Here is a 16,949-nt window from a genome sequence, read left to right on the forward strand (position 1 = left end):
TCTGGGTACCCCCGGAGCCCTGAGCTTAGGATGTGATTGTTGTCATGCCACCTTGATATCCTGAACATGGTATGGGAAGGAAAGCCCCTAGCCGCTGGCACCTGTCCCAGGGCCGCAGTCTCCATGCACACAGACCTGACTCCTGATGGATTCTCAGTCAGCCACTGCCTAACCCTTGATACCTAGGCCCTGCTTGGTCACACCGTGTCAGCCCACCCCCAGCAAGGGGCCCTGGCAGGCTTGTCGGGAGGGCCTATGCCGGGTGTGAATCCCAAGTGTCAGTCACAGGACAGGGCCCTGGACTTGTGCAGGGGCTGTGCTGGCCCGAGGATATCGCCATGCCTAAGGGGACACAGCAATAAGTAGAAAGTCAAAGACTGACAGATCAAAAGACTGGAGACAAGAGAAAGCCTTTGTCCTCCTTCCAGAACACAGGGCTGCACACATTGGAGGCTGGCCCTGGAACTAGAATTCTCCCAGAGCGCACCAAGATATTTCTTGGGACTCCAAAAAAGCATTTTTTAGTGTGAAACTGTTGTGATAATTTATATTTATTTTGTCTTTATGTTTATTTAGAATAAAAATGACCCACACCCACGGTGTGTTTCTTGCAGAGAGGAAATAAAAAACAAATACAAAGTTCACCTCTGAATTTCAGAGCAAACCTAAAAATTACCAAAGTGAACCAGCTGGGGCTTTCTAAAGCAGAATTCAAGAATTCTGAGCATTAGTACATAAAACCACTTTTTCTTATTTTTATGACATATAAGTAAGTTTGAATTTGCATTTTAATATGTATTCAATCCCCAAGCCATCGTATTTTTTAAATGTTTCTGTTTTTCTTACCATCTACACTACATTAAGTATGTGTGTATTACTTACTATATTTGAAGATCATTGAAGTTTATCTTTACATAGTAACATGTCAAAATTAAATGTCTTTGATTTGTAGTCCTTGTTTCCTGTACAGTTTCCTTTAATTCCCAAACAGAACTCTGTCAGTCAAGGTTGGGAAGTGAGAGTAATTCCAAACAGAGTCTCTTGCCAGGCCCATGCCCAGCCCTGGCCCTGTCCCCTCTGTGACCCGAGATGCTTTATCTCAGAGCTGTTCTCAGTGAAGAATGAGTCCCTGTACAGAGCTCTGGAGTTGCGCTGTGAACCCGCCTTCCGTGCCCAGCATACCTCACAGGGCCCAGCCAGGCTCGGTAGGCACATAGGCACTGTTACATAGTGAGCAGCCTCACTTGGCTGGACAGCACTTAGCTGTGCTGCTGACCAGGAAAGAAAACCCTCCACGTAGTGTTGCCAACTAGGAAACATTTCACATTATCAAATAAGTCATGAACTCACAAGGCAAACGCTTGAGCTGTGTTTTCAGCACACACAAGAGGCACAATAGAGTTGACTTCTGCTAGGCACCCCGAGTGTAGAAACTCTCAAAACAAATGTTCTTTCCTGTGGCCTGCTGGGCTCAGGGACAGCCCTGGAAGAGGTGATGGCGCTGCTCACAGTGCATGTCAGCTGCTGTGCAAGGGTGATGTGTGCCAGCGGACGAGGTCAAGCTGGGCTGCTTGGGTAGGACTACTGGTGAGGCAGCTGTGGAGAACAGGGAGGGTTCAGACTCAAGGTGCTGTCCTCTTCATGGGGTGGGTGGCGTGGGGCCAGGAAGTCTCAGGAGAGCCGCAGAGGGCAGGGCTGCTTGCCTGTAGCTGCTTGCTGTAGCAGTTTCCTCAGCGGGTTAGGGCCAGAATGACAGATGGGTGATCTCAGTTCCGAAGGCTGGGAGCCCAGGACTGGGGTGCCCTTGGGGGTAGGTTCGTAATGAGCACCCCCTCTCTGGTGTGTGCGCCCACAGTATGCTTTGGTGTGCTCAGAGCCAGGAAGTCCAGTGCTTTGTCTTCTGAGAAAGACGGCTCTACCCTAGCGACGTCCGTTGTGGGGAGGAGCCCATTGTGGGAGCTCTGCCCTGGTGACATCATCTGACCTGCGTGCTTCCCAATGCCCCACCCTCTGATGCCCTCCTGCGGGGACTGCAGTTTCCATGTACATTCGAGGGGATACAAACATTCAGCCCAAAACAGTAGCCTCTGTGTTAGTGAGGCCCAGGTCTCTGGTCCATTTGGGCTGTGTGATGTTTGTGAACTCAGGGGTGGTGCTAATTTGCAGAAGAGTAGAGGGGATTGGCTTTTAGCATAGAGCACTGGGTCATCTATTGTGTAAGAAAGGGAAACATGATGAATCAGTCTTTTGCCACCTTGCCTGGTGGGCTTGTTCTCTGTAGACACTGCCCCCCTCAAGAGAAGGCTGGCCAGGCAGGCCATGGTAGGAAGCACAACTCCTAGGGGCTCCTGCAAGCCAGAGAGCCTTCAGAAGAGAAAGCAGTTGCACTGTGAAAGCAAAACCTGGGCGGTGGCCAGAATAGCGTGAAAGTGCTCAGCACTGCTGGCTGTTGAGAGATCTGAATATCTTTGCAGAGCCAGCAGCCCAGTGAGATGATGGCCGTGGAAACTGCCCTGGCCCTGACGCACCAGACTGCTGCAGGAATAGCCAGGGCTGATGGGGAGTGACAGCGGCTCGGAGCTGGGGCTGGCAGGGATGTCTGTCTCACCCCCGGATATGTGTTTGTATTGCACCCGTCGGCCAGCCTGTCTGCTCCCGGAGGCTCTGAGGGCCTGCTGCCGGCTCCTTCTCCCTGCTTCCCTGCCAGTCAGGTTGGCTGGCAGGTGACAGCAGCTGGCCATCTGTGGAGGCTCAGATTTCTCCATCACCTGTCCCAGCACACTTCCACGTTGTTGCTGTACTGCATCCCTCTTCTCTGGGCAGTGTGTGCCTGCTGCCAGCATGTGTCTCTCATCTTCCATGGGGAGCACTGCCACGATGAATTCCACTCCTTAGCTATAGTGAGGACTCCTGTCAGTGGGTTTCCCCGAGACTCACCTGCTGGAGATTGTGCCACTCCCTCCTGTGGCCTCCTGCCACGGTGCGCTCGGCATTGTCCTGAACATTGATCGCACCTCCTCAAGTTCTCCTGTCTGCCCTGTGTGTTTTTGTCCTCACTGCCCTGCTCTCTTGGCTCTGTCCCCTCCCCCAAGCCTGGCCTGGCTCTCACATAGCTCTCCACTGCCCTTGACTGCTCCCCCATGCCCTCTGCTCGCTGGCAGGATTTCCTTTGTCTTCCTCCCCGCTTGGCACTAGATGGCAGACACACGCCAGTTGTCCTTTAGAACATCTACCTTCCCCTTCACCTGTCTTCCTTCATCGGGCTGCCCAACGGCCTGTGGCCAGAAAGGTCCTTCTTGGCCATTTTCTCTCCATTCCGTGGGATCTCAGTTGCCAACCCAGCCAACCTGTGCGCAGGCCCGGTGGCCGGCCATCTCTCTCTGCTGTGGATTGACTTTGAACCTCTTGGGAGGCTGACTTTGGTCTCCTTGTGCTGGCTCATGTGTCAGAGAACCCTGTCGGCAGCGTCACAGGAGCCGCGGGGCCTGCAGCGAACCACGTGATGCAGAGTCTGTCAGGGATCTCTCACCAACCCCTTCATTTCCTTTTCATTATTTATCTTCACACACTAACAGAGGCCCCCCTGCATCCTTAAATCCAGTTGGGGCTAACGAGATGGAGTCTGTGGACCTGTGAACATCAGTGCTTAAGGTTCTTATAACGACCTGAGCATAAGACAAGGTTTGGGAGCAGTTTTGAGGGGGGCACCCTGCTGCCCGAGAAAGACGATAGGACATGCAAATTGCAATGCAGAAGGCAGGACTCCTGCCTTGCCCACCACCCAGAACCTACATGAAAGCCGCTGCCATGTCAATAACAGAAACTGGGCATGGTATTGACGAGCCGCAGGTGGCCCTCGGGGCTCGGTTGCACTGATTGGATCTCAGCTGAGACGGGAGAGGGGCTGTGTTCCAGTCTGTGCCCACACTCAGCGCGACACTGGCGTGTGGAATCGCAGAGTAAATCAACGAACGAGCGAGTGATTTGATCTGCACATCATCTTTCCTTCTCCCAGGCAGTCTGTCTGCTAGAGGAATAGAGAGACTGAGGAAACCAGCTTGCTGTTACCAAGACACTGTGGCATTCCTGCATAATGCTTCCATACTCACATTGAGGATTTTCTTAGCTCAGAAGCCAGAGTATCTGTGGGAAAGAATGTGTGCCAGGCAGCTCTGTCTTCTAGCTCAGGACCCTGATAGTAAACATACTTGTTATAAATCACAGTAATGGCAGCTAGTGCTTAGCTGAGCACTTGCCACATGCCAGACCCTGTCCCCAGCCATCTGTGTGTATCACATAGCTCCTCCTAGGAGAAACAGATTGTCTCCTGCACATCCTAAGCATAAGGAGACTCGGTGCTAAGACCAGCAACCTGTACAGCAGCAAGCAGTTCTCGTCCAGTGGCAGGAGAGCCGACACTGGCTTGCTGAAGGGCAGTTTGGCATGATTTACTACGGCCGAGCTCGGCACATACCTGTCACTGAGAGTCTCCATGCACACACACGTACACACACACAACCCCATGTACTTTCTGCAGAGACTCTACTGTGAGTTTAGAATGAAAGATTGAGGGTGCCCATGCTGTTCATTCTAAACCCAAGGAGACCGCAGTGCTTGTCCATCCTCAGCTGACCATGCATCACACGGTAGACCATGACCCACTAGCTGATGGCCGGGAGCCAGAACCCAAAGAATGCACATGGCACCTGCAGTAGGGCCCCTTTCCAGTAAACCTCATGGTCAGGGAAGTGAAGTGGTCATGTTTGTGTGTACATGAGTGGTGACACTACCAGGAAGAGTGGCAAGGAGGTGAACCCCCTTGAAGCCCAAACTGTGGCTTTCTCAGGGCGGGGGTAGGGAGGCAGGAGGAGGGAGCGCGGCAGTTTGGCCCGGCAGTGTTTAAGTGGATGCTCACGGTGTGGTTATTCCGCAAAGTGAGCTTTTCTATTTCATGAGCCTTTTGATGTGCAGTTTGAGAAAAGCAAAGCTGACAGATGCTGGCTGGTCTGTGCACGGTCACCCTGCTCTGGAGTGGCCACAGTGGGATTAGAGTCCAGGCAGTCCTGCCCTTAGCCTTTAGGCTGCTGACCATCCCAGAGGGACCTAGGACATAGTGTACACGTGACAGTAAGCCCAGCTCCGCCCCAGGCTCCCAGAGTTCTCAGTTGGCACCCTCATGAGCAGGTGGGCCCACTCTGTGCACCAGCCCCTGCTAGATAGAGTGGGTGAGCTGAGGCAGGTCCTCCTTTAAGGGGGTGGTGGTTCCCTGGTAGACCTTATCCTCCCCCTGAAAGAGCACTGGGTGGCATTGCAGTGGCTGTGCCCTGTGCACGGCAGGGGAGTTGTGCAGCTAGGATGAACAGACACAGGGCCAGCTGTGGGGAGGAGGGCATCTTCCTCATCTGTGAAATGGATCCAGTATCGCCCGCCTTGCAGTGGCGGAGCTGGCAGAGGACTCTGCTGGCCGGCCTCTAGCCGTGACAGGAGGGTTATCAGCCTTTAAGCTTGTCATGGGCGGGTCTGTCCGCGCCAGCACCAGCAGGACAGAAAGTCTGCAAGTGGCTGCTTGAGCTGCCCTCCAGGGCCACTTGGCTCAGAACATGGAGCGAGGCGGAATTTATTTACAGGCTTCTGTCAAGCCCGCGAGTGGCTCTGGGCTCCCAATGCCATCCTTGTTCCCATAGCAACATGAGGCTCTAGTGAAAAAAAAAAAAAAAGGAAGCAGACTGTTAAGGAAGAAAAAAAAAAAAAACCAGCCACAACTAAATAAATGCTCCTTGCAACCTGGCAGTAATGACCTGCTCTTGTCCTCTGGCCTCCTCTCCCCCCAACTCTGCTCCAGTCTGATGGCCCTGTTTGGCTCCCTGAGGACTTGCCTAGCAGCCTCCTCCAGAGGAACCACACAGAAATCTTGAGACCCTTCTGTGCAGTCATATGCAAGCCCCTGAGGCTGGAAGTCCCAGTGGGTCAGCAGCAGGGAGGAAGCCCACAGCCCTGGAGCAGAACAGGGGAGAAGGCTCCAGGTGGATGGAGCAGCAGCGGCAGTGGGGGCTGGGGGCGGTGCACCTATGAGAGCTCCCATCTGCAGGAGAGACACTTCCAGCCATCCGACTCCACTTGTGCTGGAGAGAGCTGACCTGCAGGTCTGTCAGGGCCCCCTGGCCAGGGATGTGCTTGAAAAACCTGTCTGCACGGGAACAGCAGTAGCCCTGAGTGCTATACAGCGGTTCAGGGCTGGGCGGGGCACAGGGACGGTCAGGTGGAGCAGTTGCTGGCACCTGGGTGTTCACATGGTGATCCTGCAGGAGGCTGGCTGGGTCCCCCTGGCACTGCGGATCCCGAGGGCAGTGCTCCGAGGCTGTATTGGAGCATCTTGGTGTCCCCATCACCCAGCCTTTCCACAGATCAGACCAGGGGCAGAATTTGGGTGTGGGATTGGCTCACTGGAGTAACTCATGACAGTCTGGCGCTGGAGAATGGAGGAGAACTGGGGGTGGCACCCAGGCCAGGGACTCCGTGCTGGGGAGGGCGGAGACCCGAGTTGCTTCTGAAAGTCTGGAAACATTTCGCTGCAGGAAAAGGTGCGACGCAGGAGGGGTGGTGAGTGTGAGCAGTCTGGACCAAGTTGTAGATTGGAGAGTTACACGGGCAGGGAGCAATCAAAGCCAGGCACCTAAGAGGAGGGGGTATGGAAGCAGGTGTCCATACACGTGAGGCAGGGGGGTGACGGAGCCATGCGTGAGGGAGAAGGAGGTGGGTCTGGCACGGGAGCCAGCACCCTGTGCTGACCTCACCTCCGACCCACTGTATGACCTCAAGTCATTCACCTTCCTTCTCTCAGGATTCTGCTGTTTGAAATGAGACTGACCTAAATTTGAGAAGTCCCTTCCCAGTGAGACAGAGGAAAAAAGCTATAAAAGTGTTTGTTTTGTTGCATAATTATGAGAAAAGATCTTTTATAGGCGTCTTTGCCTAAATGTAAAAGATTTTATTAGAAAAGTGAGGGAAAGCAACCCAGCACTGAGCACCCAGCATGCGTTTACACACTGCCCAGTCCTGCCTGCTGTCAGCACAGTAATGGTGCATCCACCTGCGCCCAGGAAGGGCCCACAGACCCTGGGCAGCTGAGCGCCCTGAGCACCAGCAGTGAGATGAATGAAAACATGGGCTTCAGCTGCTGAGCCAGCAGATGGGAGGGGGTCAGAAGTGTGGGTGCAGCTGGAGCCCCCAAGTGAAGACCCCACCAGGGCAAGCCTGGGCAGCTGGGCTACTGCCAGGCTGTTCAGCACGTGTCCAGTGGGCGGTGACATTGAGGCCACAACCACCAGGTGGGGAGATTCAAAGATACTCCCTTTGGATTTGTTTGCTTCTTAGTTTAAACAAAACCTGCAAGATATCCTGTCATTCTGTAACGACATAAATTAACACCAGGAGTATGACTCTCCCCAGCACTCGGGGATGTCCTCGGTGAAGGCAATGAGTGGAAATTCCAGGGCTGCCTGGAAGGTTCTTTTCCCTGAACCTTAAGCAGTGCAGTTCCAGTTTTCTGTGGGCGCTGAGGCCTGTGTAGAAATGGGGAAAGTGCCACTGGAAAGTTAACAAGCTGTTGCCACAGGTGCACACTTTCACTCAGAAATTTGCGTGCCTCTCAGAGGGACGTGTGCCCGTGCAGAGCGAATGACAGTGTCCCATCGCCCCTCAGCAGTTCCACAGAATGTGGCTCACAATTTCAGAACAGCTCTTTAACTGAAAAACCGTGTGTTGGGCTGTTCAAAACACATATGTACAATCAAACTTCACAAAAGGAGGTTCTGTAGGGTGCACCAGCGTTCCTTCTTAAAGGAGCAATGCCACAAAATTCTGTGGTCAGTAGACGGGCAGCTAACTTGTCTCCAAGACAAGCCAAAGAGAGACCCTACTGGTGACCATGGCTAGGGTCAGATGATGCTGCCGGGAACCGGGTGGATGTGTGGTGCTCCTGTGTCAGCCGCTGAAGGGGTGGTGGGACACGAGGTCTGCAGGGAAGCCTCAGCCAGCAGCCGCAGCTCTGCATCCGTCCCATGCAGGTATCTCAGAGAAGAAAGCGCCGTGTTTGTAAAGCTCCGTTGTCCTGCAGGTGTAAGCTGGAAGTTTAGATCGCAAATCCTGTTTGTATTGGTTAGCATGACAGCACTCTGTGAAAATTACTCAGGAGAAACTGGGAACGCAAGATAAAGTCATTGAGCAGTGCTTATTAAGTTTACTCAATTTCTGCTATAGTTCACAAGGGTTCCTTAGCCAGCTTGGGAAAATTAGCAGAGGCTTGTGCTTGTAAAAACCTTAAAGAAAATGTTGAGCAGGTAGTACCTGGGGAATCCTTGCTGTGAGCAGCAGCAGCCAGTGGCCAGGCCAGAGCTGAGCCCGCCACCGTGTCCACCCGCCCCGGGCTCACGGAGGACAGAGCAGCTGAGACCATCGCCGCTGTGTGGAGAATTACGGCTCCCAGGGAGGCAAGACAGCGTGACCGTAAACAGCAGCCACGGAAAAGGACACGGGGACTGTGACTGGGGCTGTGTAGGATTCCTACACACGACTACATTCCAAATTAGCCAGCTCCTCTCCGGGGATAGATCCAGAGGCCATTGAAGACGGTTCAGCGAAGGTGCCCCTTTGTGAGCAGCGGCAATCAAACAGGCTAATGGGATACATGATTGCCGAGAAGGGAAGGGAAAATGATGCGGAGACCGTAGTAATGGTTTTGCATAAATCAGTAGTGCGACTGCCCTGTATGCCTCATTCACTTTTGGTCACATCTCTACCAAGAGGGTACTGCAGTCTCGGGAAGCATCGTAGGAAAGAAATCGAATCACATGAGCTTAAATCCAGGGCTGGGCTGGTGCACCTGCAGATAGGCCCACAGGTGCTGTGGGAAAGGAGAAATGGGCTGTGGCACTCAGGGCTGTTGTGGGACAGGTGGAGGCCCATTCTTAGTTGCCCATCCCCTCCTTGGCAGTGACAGCTTCCCCACACTGGTGGCACCTCCTCTAGCCAGCACATTTACGAAAGGAGCAGAGGTGTGGTGGCCTCAGCCATGTGCCCAGCTGGCCTGGCCACAGTGAAGGAGCTGAGCTCCCCTCACCTGGCTCACTGTTGCCCGGCTCCTGACAGCAGAGCCCTGACCCTGGATGTCCACGTGGCCCTCAGGCACATCTGACTCTTCCCTGGCTCCCTGAGGGAGAAACCCCAGCCTTGTACAAGAGGATGATGGTGAGATGTGAACGCATGGTATTTCTTAATGCCTGCAGTGTCCAGAAACTGGCCCATGTCAGCTTGTGCTTGGTTCAGGTTGGTGGGTCCAGGGTGACTGATGCTGAACCGGACACACTGTCCCACCGGGTTGAGGGTACGGGGCTGGAGCAGGTGAAAGATGGAAGAGGCAAGACCAACATACAGGGGATGGCCCTTGACCCGGAAGTGCTCCTTTATTCCTTCCTCCAGGGCCTCCTGTGTGGACTCCCTCCCCTCTCTGTCCTCCCTAAGTTCCCTTCCAGGAAGAATCAGTTCTTCACCCAGTTCTGGGGAACTGCGGATCATGCGCTGTTTAAGCTTACATGTGTGGGAGGCAGGTGCGTTGAGGTGGTGAGGAAGGCCCAGTCTCAGAGCTGCCCTGCCCCAATCCCCCATGTGCAGAACAGCACCTGCACGTCCTGGCATGGGGGTGCGTGCACCCACCCCACGTGTGACACCCTGGCAGCAGTTGCCATGCGAGATGCACCAGGCAGAGCCTGTGCCCACTGCAGCCGTAAAGATGGAAGACACAGAAGAGCAAAAGTGTTGCAGAATCTTTGGTGTGTTTACACCCTCCACCTCCAACTCCGGCCGTTCTGGGCCCCCAGGACCACTGCTGCTGCCTCCTGCAACACCACAGCCTGCTGGCCTCTGCTGTCAGAGGATCCTCAGGGCTTCCGGGACCCCTTTTCTTTCCTTTATCAATCAGCCTTCCCAGGTCAATGACTAAATCCTGATGGCTTCTTCCTTTGAAAGTTATTTCTTGCTAGTTATTCCAGAGTGCCAGGTGTTACCTTGGGATTCCATGGTCTAGCTCGCTTCAGCAGCACATATCCTAAAAAAATGCGGGGATTCCATAGTATAAGGCCCTGTTGCCGTCTGCTTGCTTCCTTTCTTCTTATTATTCTTTTTTTTTTTTTTTTTTGTATAAAGGTTTATGTATTGACTTGAAAAAAAATAGAGAAAGAACAAGACAGGAAGAGATCTTCTGTCTGCTCGTTCACTCCCCAAATGGCTGCAGTGGTCAGAGCTGAGCTGATCCAAAGCCAGGAGTTAGGAGCTTTGTCCAGATCTCCCACGTGAGCGTTGTGGCGCAGGAACTTAGGCCATCCTCTACTGCTTTCCCAGGCCACAGACAGGGAACTGCATGGGAAGTGAAGCAGCCAGGACATGAATTTGTGCCCATATGGGGTGCCAGTGCCAGAGGGGGCAGCTTTGCCATAGTGCTAGCCCCTACTTTCTTTAAATACTTGCATTATTTTAATTTATCACCATGAATGTATATTGCTTTTCTAATATTTGTTGATTTAAGAAACATTAGTGCTTTGGATTTTTAACTTTTAAGGCAGTTCCCACCTGCTGCTTACTTCCTTGAGTACCCGCAGTGGAAGGGCTGGGCTAATTTAGGCCAAAGCTGGGAGCCAGGAGATTCCAGATCTGCTATGTGGGTGGCAGAGCTCCAACTGCCTGGGCTATCCTCAAGGCCTCTCGGGGTGAGCATTAGCAGGAGCCGGATATGGGTACAAAGCCCAGGTACGTCAAGGTGAGGAGCAGCAGCACCCAACTGGCCAGGCCAGCACTGCGCTGAAGTGCCCTGTGTCTGCAAATTGCTACCTTCTGCCCTCTGCTGCCCTTGCTGCCAGGACAGGTTGGTCCTGCCTCTGCTGCCCCTGTTCCCAGCTCCTCAAGCCTGGGTCCTCAGACCCTCCCTTGCTTGGCTGCCTGTCCTACCAATGTGTCTGGTCACCCAGAAATGTCTCCTGGCTCCCTAGACCCCCTCCTGCAGGACCAGGGCTCCTAGTTGCATGTGGATGTTGTGCTTTCAAGGGGATCAGGACCTCCCAAGGGGGGCTGGAGGCACACGCGTCCTGCCTTCTGCCCCCTGGACAGAGCCTTTCTGCCAGCCCTGACCCCTGCTGCCCTTGGTCTGCCCCACTGCAGCACTCACCATGGGCTCAGCCCTTGCTTACCCCAAGGCACCCCTCCCCACCACGTTGGAAGGCTTTTCCTTAAAGCCTTCACAGTCTCTAGCAGTGACATTGTCTCCTGTGTATTGGAATCAGCTGGAGTCAGGCCATGGACCTGGGGTGGGGCTCTCCCTAGAGACCAGCGCTGAGCCAAGTGCCACCTTGGCAACCGTGTGTGGGACCCTTCCCCAGGAAAGAGGTGAGTCCTGGAGAAGGCACCCACAGCAAGAGCCACTCAGAGCTGGGTTGCTTCTCAGCCCAGGCTTTGTATTGATTTGTTTATTCTTGTGCAAGGCCGCAAGCGGGAAAGGATGAGCAAGCCTTGATCCTTGAGTCAGATAGGAACTGACAGAGGCGAGGAGGGGCAGGCCTTGGGCGGCAGGTGCATTGAAGGCTCTGGTGGGAGAAGGCCTTACCTGAAGTTGGCAGGCACAGAAGGCAAGGAGGAGAGTTTGAGAAGAGATAATAAGAAGGGGGACAGTGCAAGTCAGTGTCTGGGCTCTGAGCAGCAGCCCCGGGAGGGAGTCGGGCATGGAGAGCAGTGCACACAGTGACTGGGGAGCCAGCATCGCGAACACCCAGGCCACATGACAGCCTTGTTCCCTCTCAGAAGGCAGCTGGGGCCAGCTGGGTTGTACAAAGGGAAGGGGCTGTTTGCTGGGTGACAAGGTGCTGGAGCAGTGGGCGTAGGACAGGGAGCACTTTCCGCCAGAGCCTGCCCAGGTGCTGAATAAGAGGGGTTCCTGCGAGATAAGAGGAACCAAGAGTGTGTCCCCCTCCCCAACAGCCCTCACCTCCCTGAGATGGTCCTGCTGCTTCAGAAGCATTAGGAATGCTAAATGGAGGAGGAGGGTGGGTTCCGGGGTGCCTCCTGAGGGGAAGTGCTCGGTGCAATCTCTAGCCCAGGCCAGCCAGCCCCTCCCTGCTGGTATTGACGGGCAGGTGCCTGCAGGTACGCCTCGAGAAGAAAGGAAACGGAGAGAAGTGGCACTGGCACCCAGCAGGCACAGCAGAGAGGGTCTCCAAGAGGTGCCATGTGGGGACAGTGGCCAAGCACCTGAGCTTCAAGGAGAGGAATTAGCCCCAAGAGGACACAGTTATTGCCAGGACGCAGAATGCAGCCCTGCTGAGTGTATGGCCCGAGTCAGTGTTCGAGCTAGACTTTGTTGTGTGAGATGTGAAGCAGTGGGAAGTGAATGAGTTGAATGTGGGCAGATGGTACTGCAGGAAGAGAGGGCCACAGTCTGTATTTTCAGTGTGCTCCCACAGTTGATACTTCATCTGTCTTCTCCATGAACCTGACTTTGCAGTTCAAGGGCATGTGTGGCATATGTGCCTGCATGTGCACATTGTATGTGGTGTACTGTGTGTTCGTATGTGTGTGTACACACGCAGGTGCACACTGCAACTGAGTTTGCTGGGGAGGACAGTGCCCCCCTGAAAGGAGCAGCCACCCTCCGCCCCCTCAGTCTCACAACCTCAGCCCTGCCTCCCCATCCAGTCCTCACCGCAGAGTAGGGGTTATCCAGCCAGCCCTGACCCTCCAACTATGTGGGTCCCTCCCCAAGGATAGGCAGGTGCAGTGTTCATTGGTTCCTCACTTGCCGGCAGGTCCCGTATCAGGAAAGGCAGTGTGGTCACCAGGAAAACCAGCCCCGAGGCCTGGCCTGCAGGTGCCCTGTGGTCTGCTGTTCCTGCTCTCCACACTGCACACCCTCAGGCCTTTCCCAACTCATCACTTGAGCCCATTCCACACATGCAACTCTTGTACTCGCACTCTGACCCAACAAGCTTGGCAGGCTGCATCCCTATAATCCAGGCCTTGACTGATGTAGCAGTGGAGAGCAGAAAGAATGCTGTGGGCTGTGGCAGCCCTGTGAGAGCCTGGGCTCTGTGGGTGCTTCTCCAGCATGCTGTGTGCCAGCTGCCCTCCTGCCTTTGTCTGCAGCCGCAAGACCCTGTCTTAGGTGGTACCCATCCCCCGCCTCAGTTCCTGTCCCATCACTGTGCCGGCCCCCCACTTCCCCTCAGGCTCCCCGCACACTCACCTCCCCAGTGGCCTCACTGCTGGCAGCTGCAGGAAGAGCTCTGTCAGGGCTCCACCCCTCCTCGGTGCTGCAGAGTTTGGGGAAAAGTATGGCCCGAGTTGTGGAAAAAGCATTTCACCCAAAGTTGAAGGTGAAGTGACTTAGGAAGAAGCCTTCACCGAGGGAACAGGAGGAAAGGCTCCTGGGAGTGGAAGCTGATAGCACGGGTGGGTGGTCATGTGCGTTCTAGCCCCCACCAAGTAGGCTGCCGGGCCCTGGAAGTGAACTGGAGCAGGAGTTGGCCTCAGTTCCAAGCCACTGCAGCCTGCTGATGGCTTCACAAGTCGGGACAAAATTCCATGTCATATCTAAACCCTCCCCCATCACTGTGCGAGCATTTAAGTGCCAGCAGCCACTGTGCGTGAGGTCTGTGTGCCCAGGCAGCACTGAAGGAGGGCTGGCGGCTGTGAGTTTAAAGCAGTTTCTAGAACATTGGAGATTGGATTCTCTGAAAAGTCCATTCCCTCAAAAATGGCAGCCTGCTTCTTGGGTTGTCCACCTGTGTGGCTCAGGCTGAGGCCCCACTGCCGAAGATGGGGCTCAGGGCCGGCACCTGCAGAATGGCCCGCTGGGGGACATGATGGGCTGACAGCCAGGAGAGCAGGCCAGCCAGCGTCCCTCACTGCTCACCTCTGACCCTGCACTGCAGCCGCTACTGCAGCTCCTGTGCACACTGTGTGTGTGGCTCTCCAGTCCCACCTTGACCATGTGCTGTGGTCTCAAGGTCAAGGCCCTGTCTCGCCCTTGTCCACCAAGCCCCTCAGCCACGTGGCCACAGCTGCTCTAAGCTGTGGGTGTTTGTTCAGGCTGCACTGAGCACTGTGACTGAGGGTTGTCTTGACTTGGCTGCCTGGCAGGGTATGTTGTGGCACTTGCAGGACCAGGGCAAGTTCTACGTCAGGGGACAAGTGCAGGTCCTCTCCTGAGTGATGCCCAGCTGGCCCTTATATGTGACAGCTCACCACGATGTCTGCATACTGTGCCATTCACTCTGTTCAACATGCCCAGTGTAGCCTGCTTTAGTACACCCACGGCTCTGCGTAGTGCCAGATGCAAGAATCCAGTGAGGCACTGTGGAAAAAGAACCCAGGAGGCAGACATGAACAAGCAAGGGGCAGTTCTGTGTCCTGTGAGCATGTTTTGTAGGAGTCCGTGGGGCGGGGTCATTTGCTTTGTGCCCACCAGTGGAATGCACTGCCTCTAGGGTCTGTCGGGACTAGTGGGTGGCCATGTGAAGGACTTCCTCTGATCCCGGGGGTGGCCCCAAAGCTGGATGGCCTAGGGATCGCACACGGGTCCTCCCCTCATGGTCTTCTCCTTCTCTCCCCCAGGTGTTCCACTGCGTCCACTTTGAGTGTCCGGAGCAGCAGAGCAGCCAGAAGGAGGAGAGCAGTGAGGAACCAGGGACAGGAGACAGCAACCCAGCCGGTCAGCAGCTCGACCCCCATGCCCTGCGGGCCCCCAGTGGCAGTTCGTTGCCCCCCAGCCCGGGCAACTCCCACTCACCCAACCGGCAGCATCAGTAAAGGAGGCAGTGGTGCCGCCCGCAGGCACTGGCCTCCTCCCTGGGTGGGGGTCTTTGCTGACCAGCTCCACCTCCCAACCTGCTCCCCCCACTCCCAGGGAGGAGCAGACCCAATGCATCCAGGGACATGGAACAGGTTTTTCTCCAAGGACAGAAAGGGCGTGCTTTGTTCTCCTCGGTTTGTTCACATCAGGCTGGTCTCCTTGGGGAGAAAATCGGTCTTCAGTCTTCATGAGGCCCCACCATTAAATCCCTGCCTCTGCATTCCCCAGCCAGGGGAACAGACGCAAGTCAGAGACAGGCCGTGCAGCCCCAAGGGACACCTGTGCACAGGGAAGACCTTGCCCCCCTCCCCCTGGTAGGACCCGTTAGGAAATGGGCTTCCGCCGATGGTTTATGTTAGGGAACACACAGCCCCAGCGGCTGAGCCTTGGTTTCTGTAGTCTGCTCTGCACTCGTTGGCTCCCAGGGGTTCCTGACTTCTTGGCAATGCTCCAGCAGTGGAGTACCTGGCATGGTCCCGTCTGACTGTTCTGCTGCTTCCCGCCCTCAGCACTGAGCGCTGCCATGGGAGGAGCTGAGAGCCATGGCGCGTGGCTGGGGAACAAGGCACAGTTGCAGCCCGTCAAGGCCTTTGGGCTGACGAAGAAAGGCCTCTGAGGGAGTTGAACAAAAATACATCACGAACAGATTGGTCTGTGGTTGCTTAGTTGCCAACCCCTCGTTCCTTAAGGTACCCAGCCTCGGTGTTCGGGAGGTGAGAGTCACAGTGCCAGCTGCTAACTTGGATCCCTAGCCACCAGGCTTGCAGGGATCCCCCCTCCTGGTGACCAGAAGCAGCCTGGGCTCGTGGCTCAGCCCCCCAGGGCTCAGCCGGGGAGTGGAGGGAGCTTTTCTCCCACACCCCGTGGAGGGGCTCCTGCTTGACTTTGGGGCTCCATCTGGCACATCCTTCCTCTGAGCACTTCCACTCAGTGCCACTGGCCCTGACTCAGTGTTTGTCTACCAGGCCCCGCGTCCAGGCATGCACCACGGACTCCCAGGCCCTGGTTTAAGGCCCCAAAAGGGCTCAGCAATGGCTTCCTTGGGTCGTAAACATGTGGGCGGAGCAGCCAGAAAGGGCCAGTGTGTTGGCGGTGTCTCCTCGCTGTCTGGATTTGAGGGATCTCTGTCGGCTGTGGTGGGCACTGGCCACCGGTGGGCGATGGGCCATGGGCGAACCCAGGAGCCCACTGGTGTACAGATGGGGAGCGAGTGCTGGGAGCAAGAGGCTGCGCTCAGCACTTCCACCTGTGTCCTGTGTGCAGGGGAGAGTGGGTGCCCCCTTGGGGTGGTAGCAGGTACCTGTGAAGAGTGTGGGGTGCTTGCTGGTGTTGGGGAGCCTTCTTTCTGCTTTATCCAGCTGGTGCTGCTGGTTAGCAGGAGCAAGGAGCACATGGTGTTTGCATGGGACCAGAGTGGCAGGTCGGTGTGGAATGTCTTGAACGAGCTTGTCCAGGGCTTCTTGTTAGACATGTCCGGGAGCCCCAGCCTGGAGTCCCAGCCTGGAGCCAGACCCATGGCCTGGGGAAGGTGGGTGGGCTGGCGGCGAGATGCGGAACCATGCCAGGCACCCGTGTCTCCCGAGTGCATAGCCCAGCTGCCCTCCCAGGCTCTGGGAACTGCTGCGCATGAAAGACTGCACAGGTGCCCCCCAGCCCCAGCCTGCTGGGAAGGCTTTGGATGTGCAGCTGCCCACCCCGCTCCTCTCCTGGCCCCTGAAGGACGCACCCTTCTTACTGGCTGTGTAGAAGGGAGGGGAAGATGACAGGGTGCAACCACAGCTAGGGGAGGACCAGAGACGGTCCCGCCCAGGGCTGCTGCGGCCCCACAGGCTCCCTGCCCCTGGCTGGGCGGTTCCTGGTCCTGCTGGTTGCCTCACCTTTCCCAGATGGCTTTCTGATTCAGGCCTGGGCCTGGAGGCCCCAGGCAAGGTGTGTCACGTCCACCATGAGCCCGAGGTGGCTGTTGGGAGCCTTTTCAATGGTCACTTTTCTAATATTAAGTGAAGTGCAGATTCCTGACAAAGACATTAAAAATATTTTATTCCTGGAAGAGTTGGGG

General features: G+C 55.5%; 1 protein-coding gene across 4 annotated transcripts in view; it reads left to right on the top strand.

The window, feature by feature from the left end:
* Positions 1-16,949, top strand: part of BTBD9 (BTB domain containing 9) — a 452,784-nt gene extending 435,835 nt beyond the window's left edge. For 2 of the 4 annotated variants that reach the window (XM_058663652.1, XM_058663659.1), the window contains 2 exons: positions 14,653-14,749; positions 15,400-16,949. In XM_058663652.1, the coding sequence (XP_058519635.1) occupies positions 14,653-14,749; positions 15,400-15,506 (204 nt within the window). In that variant the 3' untranslated portion in view covers positions 15,507-16,949. Of the gene's footprint in view, positions 1-14,652; positions 15,060-15,399 lie in introns of those variants that run through there. The other 2 variants (XM_058663648.1, XM_004590333.2) reach the window with 1 other exon arrangement.

Source organism: Ochotona princeps, chromosome 1, assembly GCF_030435755.1.
Source record: "Ochotona princeps isolate mOchPri1 chromosome 1, mOchPri1.hap1, whole genome shotgun sequence".
Lineage (NCBI taxonomy): Eukaryota > Metazoa > Chordata > Mammalia > Lagomorpha > Ochotonidae > Ochotona > Ochotona princeps.